Consider the following 13145-nt stretch of genomic DNA (forward strand, 5'->3'; position numbering starts at 1 on the left):
AAGTATCAGTGTGTATATGCAGGTCTAGCAAGATTAGTGAGGTAAAACTAGGGTCATAATAGTGGGAGGAGAAAAATTTTAAAGAACTAGAGGATAGTTGTTTCATCATCCCTCTACTGCACCCTGGGTGTATTGTCCCTTCCGTGTGGCCCTTCTGTGAGGGACTGTCCAATTATCATGCAGGTGGGTTTGGGGTCTTCACTTTGCCTATGCTCCATCACGTCAATTTGATTACTCTTTTTGAACTTCTGATACCTATTCCTGTTGACACTTCATCATCATGCAAGCTGGTGTGCTTCTTCATGTGAGCTTTGTTGCTTCCCTGATGGATGGCTGCTTCATTATTCACTACACTGTTTGGTTCATTGATTAGTTTGTAGTGGGCAATGCAAGCTACAATCTTTGCTAGTTAATTTCCTTAATCTTTTTTTGGATTACCCAAAGTTTGATGATTGTTAAATTCCATTATTAAAGTTTTAGCTCCAAGACTTGACTTCAAGATGATTTCTAACATGTATAGAATACTCAAAAACTAATTTCTGTGAGAGGATCCACAAAAACATTTTCATAACCAGGATACCTCTACTGACAGACTACTTATACCGCAAATCAGGTTTTAAAAAGAAGTTTAAAAGTATTATGATACCTTAAATTTATAGAGAAACCACCACCAAAAGGAATCATGCAGAAGAGCAATAGAAGGCTCTGAGAGAAAATGAGTTTTCCAGATTTTAAAAGTTTTCTCCTATAAAAAGAAATATGTAGATTAAATTAAAGTCAAATTTTTAAAATGTTGTCCTATAAAAATAAACACATAGATTAAATTAAAACCTGTAAGCAAACATGAGAATGTAAACAGGATTTATAAAAAGGATGTGTTCAATAGTTATAGACCAGGACTATTCAATAGAAATGAAATGTGATCCACAGATGACATTTAAAACTTTCTAGAACTTACCTTAAAAAGTAAAAAGCAAAACATAAAATTAATAACACCTTATTCAACCAAATATATTTAGGACAGTATATTTTCAATAAGTAACAATTAATAAAACGGTTTACATTCATTTTGTTACTAAGTATTCAAAGAGTGGTATTTTTACACTAATAGCCCATTTCAATAAGAACAATAAATTTTTATCAGCGATACTAGATCATAAACAATAAAATGCTGGTACATTTAAATTGAACTATGAAATACAGGGGCACCTGTAATGCAATGGACCAATGAACTCATGAGTTATAGTTTTAAAAAAAGAACTAGATAGTAGTTAGATTTTGCACAACATAGGGCTATAATTTTTCAACCACACTTAAATTTTTTCCATCAACTAAATAGTATATTAACTTTTGAATTTGTACTTATATTATTTAAAAGGAAATACAATTTAAAAGCTAGCTCCTCAGTCACTTGAATCACATTTTAAAAGATCAACAACTACAACTGCTGAGTAGCTATTACAGTGAGAATGTGTACAGACTAAAACAATAGAAATCCAAGATATGTACCGCAATTCCCCCCATTTCCCATTAAAAACACATACCAACAATCAATAATAGGATCGTGTGCCTGGCTATGACCCTTGCTCTTGTTAGTTGCTGACAATGTGGTCCTGACTCATGGTGACCTTCTTAGAACAAAAAGTCACCCACTCTTGTACCTCTTCGTAATTTTTAATATGTTTGAGAACATTGTTGAGGCTGTTTTATGACCATAGAATCTGTCTAAACAAAGTGTGCTGATCATAGTATTGCAGATAACTGATCATAATTGGCACGTAAGGTTAAATCTACTTACCACAACTACTAGAGATTATACATTTTGGTTTGAGTAAGCACATTTCATAGGTTATTCTATCTTCTTATTTTAAAATATCAGATGCATAAACATGAACTATTCCTTCCAGTGAAATTCAATAGGCATGAATTCCTGTTTTTCAAGCACAAGTCTACAAGAAGGACAGTGTGGAAACTTTCCTACTACTAAAACTCTTCGCTATGCTTTTTGCACCGAGAGTTCTGCCCCATAGCCCACTCAGAGGAAGGAGTGTCCTGGTAACTGCTTCAATTCAGATTTAGCACTATTTAATTACCCAACAAATGTGTCAAGTAGATATGCATAAAGAAAAATTAAACAATTGAAATACAGGAAGGGGACAGATTACTTTTAAAAATTAACTTAAATTTTCAAATAAAGGCCTTTTTGAGGGTAAACTAATAGCTCAGTTGCTTTAATTTTCAGTTTTACTATGTTTGCTATCATGGAAAACTTGTTTCAAAGACAATTCTAAAGTCTTCAAAAATATATCTGTAGTTACTCAAAGCCACAAAAAATGTCAATTTGAGCATGTTGAGATATAGGAAGCCATCGAGCAGGAACAGGAAGGGAAAAGCACAGGGCCATGGTCACTGCCAAGACAATGCACACTAGCGACCTCAGACTCCTCAGGAGGCAGCACACAGTCCAATACAGCCTCTCTGGGTATGAGTGTGTTAGACATCACCTGTCACTCCTGCCAGACTCATCGCCACACTCTCAAATCAAATCTTGTGGAACCCTTACTTGTTTGAGCTTTTAACTACAGGCCTGATTCATCAAATCACATTCTCGGAGCTGATCATATAACACAAAGGATATTTACATACATCAAAATCATGGGCTTTTAAAATGAAAAGATAAATTCGTTCAGCATCCAAATGTCTGGGTAGTTGAGGAAGTTCACTTGCTTTAAATCCTGAGAAGTTGTAGCCCTAGAAAGAAGGATATATTATAAAACACTGTTCTCAGTATAGTAACCTCATATGGCCACCTACTCACCATCGAGTTAATTCCAACTCATGTTTAATAATAATTTCCTGACATAAATAATTGATTTCATTGTTACATAATTAAGGAAAAAAATACTTATTTCACCTAAGAAAAGTCATTCATTTTGTCTGTTTCTCCGAAATTAGGATAACCCGATATATTCATATACCAAAGCTATAAACAATTTCATATTGGAGGACTCAATTTGACATATACTAAAATGACTTTTAAATTGTTCATAAAAAATGGATTTGGTAGGACAAGAAAGCTTCTATCCTGTTCACAACCCTTCCTCCTTTGAAATCTGTATGTACCTGTATATCTATATCTGTACCTATATTATGACATACATTTTTTAACCCACCATAATAATTTTGATATGGAATCTGGCAAAGCAAAACATTTAAATACCTCTATATTCTTCTGTGTCTCCATATCATCTGAAAGCTGCAAAACATTGAAAACGAAACAAAAAATTTAAATTTAGTTAAATAATGTTTATATTTTTAAAAGTTATTCTGTTAATGAAGGCTAGATATGCTAACAGCCTACTAAGACTTAAATGCCATGTTAGACGCTGGGAAAACAAAGATAGTCTATACCTTCAAGGAAGTCATTTCAAAAGAGTCACCAAATAGGAACTGTGAAATAGATTCTTTAAGGGCAATGTCAAAACACCTAGTCTCTCTCTCTCTCCGTTTGAATCTCCCACCTCCCCTACCCCTCAAAATGAGGAGTGTTATTTACTATTGGACATTGTTTTCTGGTTTATTTCTAATATTGACCTTTTTTAGAAGTTGTATTTCTCCATTGGTTCATTTGGGCCAGCCCGTTTGTGTGGCTTGGAGTTGTGCTCCTGTGTAATGGATTCTATGGACTGTTATACACTCTGCCTCCTGGCTTAGGTGTCTGCTTTTCCCCTACAAGTTCAGATGTGGAAGGGGACAGGGGTTCTTTCCATGTCTTTAGGAATGTAATAAACTGAGTCCAAAATGATGTTTCATGTAAAGAAGCAAAGGAGAGGAAACTTAAATATGTCTCAAAATTGTTTTCAAATTAGTCCTGGCATCATAATAAGACTTGGTCCTAATGGCTTTGGATGGGGGTTGTTGCTAGCATTTGCTTTCAGAATGAGATGGGAGCATCTTTCGTTGGCCATGTGCTTTGGTCTGGCACCATCATGTTTGGGTTAGAAACATAACTCAGCACAAACCCTGTAAAATGTTGGAATTGAAGCATCTCATTCTGATCACTTAATTTTTTTAAGTTTAATCTTCTGTACTTAAAAAAAATTTAGGGTGGGAATGAGGGTACCATACTCCAAAAGGAGGGTATATTTCTAAAGATTTAGAAATCCTTTGGAAGCTTGTAGCCTTTTCAGAGTTGTCTTTAGGGGAGCTCCTGACCTTCCTTATAGATGAGTAATAAGAAAATGAGATGAGTTCTTAAGAATTCAGCCATGTTATTTTTATTTACTACCTTTTTCACCATTATATCTTAAAAATTGTTACAAAATTTTTTGACAAGATTACTCTGTCATGCAGAATTATTGACCTCATGGGACCTGAAGTAAATATCATTTTGTCAATTATAAGTGGACTTTGATGAACTTACAGTTCTACTTTATCCTTACAGTAGTGTTTAAAAACCTCCCAAAGAAAAGTCTCTCCATTCTGATCTAAAATCTCATCTTAAGGGAAAAGAGTGTGTGTCCAAAGGTGATAGCAGTTCATGAGGTTGAGGAAGCTAGCATGGCACCTAGACTCTGCCTTTCCACAACTGGAATATTCCATCATAAGTGTATTTAAATTCTCGAGGAGATAATGCTGAGCAGGACGAAGGAGGGGTCTGGATGGGTTATTAAGGTAAAGGCTGCTATATCCTAACCGTTGATTATTGGGAAGGGGCCCTGGATAAAGCAATGCCACTGTTACTTTTGTTTAAACAAAACAAACTTGAAACAATTATGAAGTTTTTTTCAGTGAAAATTGGAGAGAATTCTAATGTCTCTAGCCACAAGGGATCAGTCCCATTGAGGTGCGCAGTGGGAATTAAAAAACCATGAAAACATTTTGGGAAGGGGGGAAATTGGCTTTATGTTAACTGCTAAATGTTCCAGTGGGGTTCTGTTTTTGTTGGGATGTGTTATATGGACATGTATATTGACCGGATTTTTTACTGAGTTTATATGGTTCAGGGAAAAAAATGGTAAAATCTTGATTTTTGTTAATTTCTCTCGAAGACAACTGGAACTACCTGCCGCCCTCTGCCCGCAGAAAGGAGCCTCATGCCTACAACAACAAAACACAGAGATAAGGGTTGTGATAGAAAAGGAAAGCTTCTGTTATACGTTTGGGCTCTCTGGGAAACAGACTCGGAGGTAGAGGTGCAGCATGCTTATTAGGGAATGGCCTTGGAATCAATACTTGTGAAGCTTAGATAAATTAACTATGATATAAACTCAGTCGTCTCAGGTGACCCCAAAAGACACCGTGGAGCTGAAAGTTTCCCATCAGAATTGCCCTGCCATAGGGTGTAACCGCCAGTCCCGACTGGCTCCATTTCAAAGAGGGATTGGGTGTCCAGGATTCCTAGAAGGGATATCCTACAGCTGAGGTAGCACATGAAGAGGCTGACTGCTGATGGGTGTCCTTAACGCCTCTTCTAAAAGCTGACAGGCAATCTGAGTGCCCTATCTCCATGTGCAGTACGCTGCTTTGCACAGAAAATACGTAACTCTTTGTCTATGCATGTGTTAGTTTTTGACCATGTAGACATGTTGGTGCATATATACTGTTTAGTAATTTCCATGTGCTCATCTTCCTGAGAAGTAGCAAAGATTCAAGCAAGTTTTACACACACACACACACACACACACACACACACGAGGAAAACATATGAGGAGTCTTCCAAAAGTATATGGAAAACTTCTATTATCTTTTCACTCCATTTTTCCACAAACTTTTTGAAATTCCCTCCTATAGAACAGATTTGAAAGGACAAGAATGGTTTGCTAGCAAAAAGAGGATCAGATTATTGCCAATGAGAAAAGTATAAAGGATTTAAAAAAAAAGACAATTTAGGGACAATGAGATGGGTTTTTATTAGAAAGAAGACTATGTGCTTATGACTATAGATACAATTGGCTAATAAAGATAGAGTCATATCTAGAGACACTAATATTAATCTCAACGTCCTGACTGGATAATTTCAAGAAGAGGAATAAAAATCCAAATAAAACAATAAAAAATAAAACTCAGTGATGCATTAAAATACTTAGTGGCCCCAAAGTTAGACCCTGGTAATAGAAGCATCTGCAAAGCAATCCAGGGCGTGTGCCACATTCACAGATGAAAGTCCCTTTTGCTGTCACCAAGGCATGCATCCCTTCTCCACTACAATGGTGAGAAGATTTCCTTCAAGTTTTCAAGCAAAGAGTTCTAGCTGTTTTTAGTTCTCTATCATCCACCTCTATTCGCACCTGTATCCAATTCTACATCTATAAATCTTTAGTAAATTAAAAATGCATTTCTTTACTCTTAACAGAAACTACTAGCATCCATTCCATTAAGCTTAGACAAGATGGAAAAGGCCACAGCAATGATCTTTTAAAGCTGCATCTATAGACGATTCATAGAGCAACAATAACTTCTTATGTACCAGTAATAACCCATTGTAGTTCATTAAATGGTCTCCTACCAAAGTATATGTGTTGGAATCCCAACTCTTGTATTGTAGACGTAACCCTACCTGGGAATAGAGCTTCCTTTGTTATGTTCGCCAGGTGTTCCCTGTGTTGGGTGACTTAAACCTAATCACCTCTGAGTTACAAAAAGGGCAGACTAGACAGAGAAGCAAGCAGTATACCAGGGAAGACAGATGCAAACAAAGTATTCTCTGGCTATTGACAGTGCTCTTCCTTTTGAGTGAACATCTTGAATTTGAGCTTCCAATATCTAACCTCATACAAAGAGTTTTGCTCTTTAAACAGGACCATGACACAAAGACACCTATTTACTAAGGAAGTGGGAGGAAAACTCCCATTGACATGAATAATACATGTTTAAGAAAATTAAGAGTAAATTGGAGTCCCTGGATGACCCAGATGTTTTAGGGCCAAGTGACTACGAGCTGGAAGGTTGGAAGTGCAGACCACGCGGAAGACAGGCCTGGGAATCTGACTCTGAAGGAAGGGCCAGCGCCTTGAAAACCCCGTGGAGCAATTCCCCTCTGCACATGTGGGGTCGCCATGGCTTGGGATTGATTCAAAGCGATGAAGAGTCACAGTAGCACTAATATATTTAACAATGAATGTGCAGAATCTTATTGAAAGACTCACACAGATTTAAAATCAATCAAAATGTAAACTTCTATATAACAAAAGAGAAATGGTTAAATGTTTACCACAAATATTAGTGAGAAGAGTTAATATGTAAAAAAAAATTTAGAGCTCTTATAAAAAAGGAACACATGAAAAAGAATGGTCAAAATTCACAAATAATCAATTCTAAATAATAAAAGTACAAAGGCTAAGCAAATCCCCAAATCAACATCATTAGTAGAGGTCCACAGTTTCTAATGTATTTGCCTCCAAGTGTATAAACATGATAATATGCAATGTTGGCAAAGGAATAGAAAAACAATCAATCAATCACAAACACTACTGTTAACAAATCAGAATTTTTGCCACCTTTCTAGAGAAAAAAATGACAATATTTAGCCTATAATTCTAAATTTCCTTTCCCTTGTAGCTCTACTTCTACAAATTTAGCTTAAGAAATAATCAAGGATAAGCATAATCTTTATTTCTTTTTTTTATTTTTGATTTTTTTTATTGTTTTATTTTTATTTATTTATTTTTAGACATTTTATTAGGGGCTCATACAACTCTTATCACAATCCATACACACATCAATTGTGTAAAGCACATTTGTACTTCATTCTCAAAACATTTTCTCTCCACTTAAACCCCGACATTAGGTCCTCATTTTTCCCCTCCCTCCCCACTCCCCCCAATCTTTATTTCTAATTTGTTCACAGAACCCTACTAAATAATTGTGAAAATAGAAAAGTGTTCAACAAAAGAGCATTTGCCTTAAAATTTATTTAGGAAATACATTTAAAAACTAATATACAGTACTATTTATAGATAAAATTTTTCACATGTTTAATGAATTACAAAAAGGCTTTAAATCCTACTTTTGGTGAAAATATACATTATCAAAAAAGGTAAAAACATAAAGACCATACCATTATCTTCTTTGTTTTCTTATAGTACTTTAGAAATTTCTTGTGTCTTTCCAATTGTCCATAAGAAGCTTTAAAAAAATTAAAATTTACAACATATATATACACTTTAAAAAAGGAAGCATTATTTTTAAACTTTAAAGAGATATACATGAAATAACTAAATGAGAGAACATACTTCTTTGATAAGTATAAAGCTAAGCACATTTAGTTGAATGAATTATTATAAATACTGTATGAGAATTTTAATTTCCACATATTTTTATGAAATATCATGTTATAACTAAAATGTATACAATGTGGCAGTGGTTGCTAGCTACCCTCAGCCAGTTCTAACTCATTGCAAGCCTGGGTACCAGAGGACGAAGCACTGCCTGCTCCTGAGCCATCCTTGCAATCATTATTTTATTTGCGTTCATTGTTGCCGGCAATGTGTCAATCCATCTTGCGAGGGATTTTTAAAAACCTCTTCACTCACTGTTTTACCAAGCATGATGATTTTCTCTGGGGACTGGTCTCCCCTGATAACTCATCCCAAGCATATGAGATAAAATGCCACCACCCTTGCCTTGAACTAGGTTAGTCGAATCCTTGAGGTCATCATCTCTTCTTTCTGCTTTAGCGTCTCCGTATTCCACAGCAGAGGCCATGGGGGTGCAGTGGGTTACCCCCGGGCTGTCACCAGGAGGTCTCTGCAGCTCGAAAGCTCCAGCCATTTCAATGGAGACACATGAGGCTTTCTGCTCTCATATGGATTTGTGAGTGTGGAAACCCGAGGTGGGCAGTTCTGTCTGTCCTATAGGGCCACCATGAACCAGGATTGATTCAATGGCAATGGTTTTCATATTACAAAACTAAGAGTTGGAGTGTCTGACATTGACTATGCTCTTTTCTTTCCCGTTCTTTTCGTGGCTTTTGGCTTCCGTCGTGAAAGATGTCTTTGGTGTCATCCCACGACTTGTCTCGTCTTTAGTCTTCAAGGCATCGTCGCTAGTCTTAAGATTGTAAATGCAGGTGGGATAGACTCAAGATTTTACTCTGGCTCCAAGACTTCTCTAATGTTCTTCAACTTCAGCTTTAGCTGAAACTTATTCACCCTGGGTGACCCTGATGGTATTTGAAATATGGGTAATAGAGCTTCCAGCATCATAGCAAGAAGCAAGCCACCACAGACCTTCAAACTGGCATATGAGGGATGGAAAATGTCTGTACTTTAGGTTTTACAGCTCAGTACCTATGTACTTGAATAAGCCCACATTTTCAAGTAGTTCAGTCACTTGCATTTGATTGCTTCCTGGTCACCTTAAATTGAACGAAGCAGTATGGCTTAATGAAAGATTATAGGGACTCTGGAGTCAGCCCAGATTTGAGAGAAAATTTTATATTTACATATTGATGACAATGAATTTTTTTTTCAAAAATGTAAAGCAGGAGTAACTTATGAAGGGAAATATTCAGATTTTTCACTTCTGTGCATTAAAATGGTCTTTTATAAGGAAAATGTATGTGTAGATAGCTTGTACACTTTATAAAGGCATTTTTAACAACAAATCAATAAAATTCAATAAGGTAATTGAAAATAAACTAGTGAATTTAATAATATTATATTTACACAAGCAGAGTTTTGGTGGCATACATTGAGCTGCTAACCACAAGGTTAGTGGTTTGAATCTATCCAGAGGCCACTTGAAAGAAAGACATGAGTTTGCTTCCCAATGATCACAGCCATTAGAGCACAGGATTACTCTGAAACACATGGGATTGCCATGAATCAGCATTTGCCTGATTAATTGTTCCTCCTCTCATGACCTCCCACCATATGCCTATCAATTTGTCATGCTGTGATAGCTTGCATGTTTCAGTGATGATGAAACCATGTTACTACTATTTCAGATACCAGAAACATCACCCACATTGAAATGGTTTCATGGAGCATCTATCTTAGGACAGATTAGGAAGAAATGCCTGGTGATCATCTTTCAAAATGTATCCCCAAACCCTTATAGATCACAACAGAACAATGTTTGCTTTGTTTGATTTTGACATGTCATCAGAGGGGATGGATTGTTAGGTCGGTGTCCTAGAAGGGTCATATTTTGTGAAACAGAGGGCTAGTGAGGAGGAGAGACAACAGCGAGGGTGAGGGAGATGCTTAGTGAAACAGTCAGGTGCAATTGTTGCAACAATGGACTTGAACATGACAGCTATTTTGAGAAGGGCACAGAAAGGACTGTTCTGTTCTGTTTATTTAAGGTCAGTATTTTAAAATGAATCAAAGCTATGCATAAGGCTTTGACGAGGAAGTGATGGAATACACATTGAAATGTTTCAGAAAGCTAAAGCACTGGACGCACTCACTTGTCTGTGCCAGACAATTTGCAAATCATCAGAGAAGCTGGATCATATGAAGAAGAGTGTGGCATCAGGATCGGAAGAAGGATTGTTAACAACCTTCAATAGGCAGGGGACGCAACCTTGCTTGCTGAAAGCGAGGAAGATTGAAGCCCTTGCTGATGAACATCAGGGATTGTAGCCTTTGGAATGGATTACAACACAATATAAGGATGACCAAAATCCTCACAACTGAATCAATAGGTAACAGCATGATATACAGAGAAAAGGTTGACGTTGTCAGGCATTTTTGTCTTGAATCCGTAATCAATGCTCATGAAAGCAGCAGTCAAGAGCTCATAAGACATACTGCATTAGGTCAATCTGCTGCACAAGACCTCTTTAGAGTATTGAAGAGCAGAGACGTTACTCTGAGGACTAAGGTGTGCCTGACTCAAGCTATGAGATTCTCTATTGCATCATTTGTATGTGAAAGTTGGACATGGACTAAAGAAGACTGTAGAAGAATGGATGCATTTGAATTATGGTGCTAGAGAAAATATTGAAAGTGTTGTGCTGCCAAATGTACAAACGGACCTGTATGGGAAACAGTAAGGCCAGAGTGCTCCTGAGAGGCAAGGATGGCAAGACTTCATCTTACACACTTTGGACATATTGTCAGGAGAGACCAGTCCCTGGAGAAGGACATCATGTTTGGTAAAATGGAAAGGCCGTGAAAAAGAAGAAGGCCCTTACCAAGCTGGATGGACACCGTGGCTGCAACAATGAGCTCAGGATAGCAACAATTTTGAGGATGGTGGAGGACTGTTTCCTTCTGTTGTCAGAGAGTCGCTAATGGGTTGGAGCCAATTCAATGGCATCTAACAGCAACACACAAGGTCATCATTAACTGGGTCTCTCGCTGTCCATCTAGAATCCATCAGACCTTTCCTGACTTGCTTGTCTCCAGCACCAATATGCATGGTTTTCCCTCTTTGCTTGCTCTGCTTGTTTCTCTGATATTATTCTGCTAGCTCCAGCTCCATCTTCAGTTTTGCAAAGTCATTACTATTGTAGATTTTGTCCGGAGTAACACTTTCTTGGAATCTACAGGTTCATGTTCAATTACATATTTGTATCAGACCATTCTGAATGAAGAGGTTGTAAAGTAAGATAGACTAATTTTTATGTTTAAAGATATTCCATATCTATGATTCTCATCTTTATGTGCTTACACATGCACATGTGAATGTGTGGGTGTACACACACACACACACACACACACACAGATTACTCTTGATGAAATAAAGTTCACCTGTTTTAGAAATCGCGGTGTCCCACTCAAGCAATTTGGAGACATGGTCTTCCAAAAGAAGAGAACATTCTTTTAATCTTGTTTCCATGTTCAGGGATGCTTCAAATAATTGAGGGACTTTTTCCCATAAATATGTGTAAATGGTAATAAATGAACAATCATCTTTAATATTTTTCAAAGTGTCTTCACATGTAGGATCATGATGCAAATGAACTTCCCTTGGCCAATAATCCTGCAAAAATGAGAAATAGAGAGTACAACTAAAATCATTTTCAATAAATTTAAATAATATTGTTCAATACATTTAGATCATTGATGCGTTATTCCTATTTAATCCTCAGACTCTATTCAAGTTTCATCCATTGAACCAGTACTACTTTTTGAGCAAAGGGATCTAGTTCGGAATCACATGTGTTTAGGCGTCATGTCTCTTTAATTCCCTTCAGCTGGCAACAATTCCTTGGTCTTCCCTTGACTTTTATGACACTGATTCTTTAGAAGATTACAAACTGGTTGCTATTTTGGATCTATTTTCACAATTAGGTTTAGGTTATATATCTCTGGGGGACAGAATATCATAGAAATAGTGCTGTGTTCTTGTTCCTTTCTGGCTGCTGATGTAAAAGTTTGATTTTATCCAAATTTGACTACAATGGGTTTGACAAAATGATGAAGGTCATGCTTATTAGATGTTTCCACTAAAAAGGTACATTTCCCCCCTTTTTTATAATGAACAATTCCTTTGTGGGTAGAGTTATGCTTACATTATGTACAAATTCCATTCTTCATCAAATTTTCATTTTGTTTATTCATAGTTGTGTGAATGGTGAAATCAACTCCGTGGCACCTAGCAGCAGTTTACTCAATGGGTTATGATAAGGGATGATCATTATTTATTTTGAGGCACAAAATAACCCATATTTGGATAGTGAAATGTGTCTACATTCTTTGAGTGTTTCCTTGCTTTCTTGAAAGGAAGAGAAGGACCCAGAAAAGGAAAGGGGAGAGAAGGAATGAGGGAAAGAGAGCCACAAAACTAATATTTATAAAGCCAACCACAAGGTCGGCGTTTCAGTATAATCAAGTAATCGCAAATCAAAGAAAGCTACCCAAGATGATTAAGGGTTTGTGAATGAGATCATACGTTCTGTCTTACGGGGAGACTTGAACAGCATGAAACGTTGCCGTGCAATTAGGGTAAGACATACTGGGAATTTAGCTAAATGAAAAGATGTGAGATCTGCAGATGAGAAATGTCAAACCTTCCTTGGTCAATATTCTGCTTCCCTTTTTGGTCCCTCAAAAGTTCCCTAAAATTCATCACACATGACCCTATATGTAACCTGTGCTTTCTTTCTTTTTTTTTTTTTTAATCAATTTATTGGGGCTCATAAAATTCATCACAATACATAGATCAATTGTGTAAAGCACATCTATACATTT

At 36.7% G+C, this 13145-nt stretch overlaps 1 protein-coding gene across 1 annotated transcript in view; it reads right to left on the minus strand.

Annotated features, from left to right (window-relative positions):
- The window catches only part of FAM227B (family with sequence similarity 227 member B), a 210409-nt gene that overhangs the window by 185634 nt on the left and 11630 nt on the right, over positions 1–13145 (minus strand). Inside the window, 5 exon segments of the mRNA XM_045286464.1 lie at positions 587–745; positions 2647–2751; positions 3221–3256; positions 8060–8127; positions 11703–11934. Of these exon segments, the coding sequence (XP_045142399.1) occupies positions 587–745; positions 2647–2751; positions 3221–3256; positions 8060–8127; positions 11703–11934 (600 nt within the window).

Source organism: Echinops telfairi, unplaced genomic scaffold (genome assembly GCF_000313985.2).
Source record: "Echinops telfairi isolate 266 unplaced genomic scaffold, ASM31398v2 ScPeMD7_8;HRSCAF=38, whole genome shotgun sequence".
In the NCBI taxonomy this organism is placed as follows: Eukaryota; Metazoa; Chordata; class Mammalia; order Afrosoricida; family Tenrecidae; genus Echinops; species Echinops telfairi.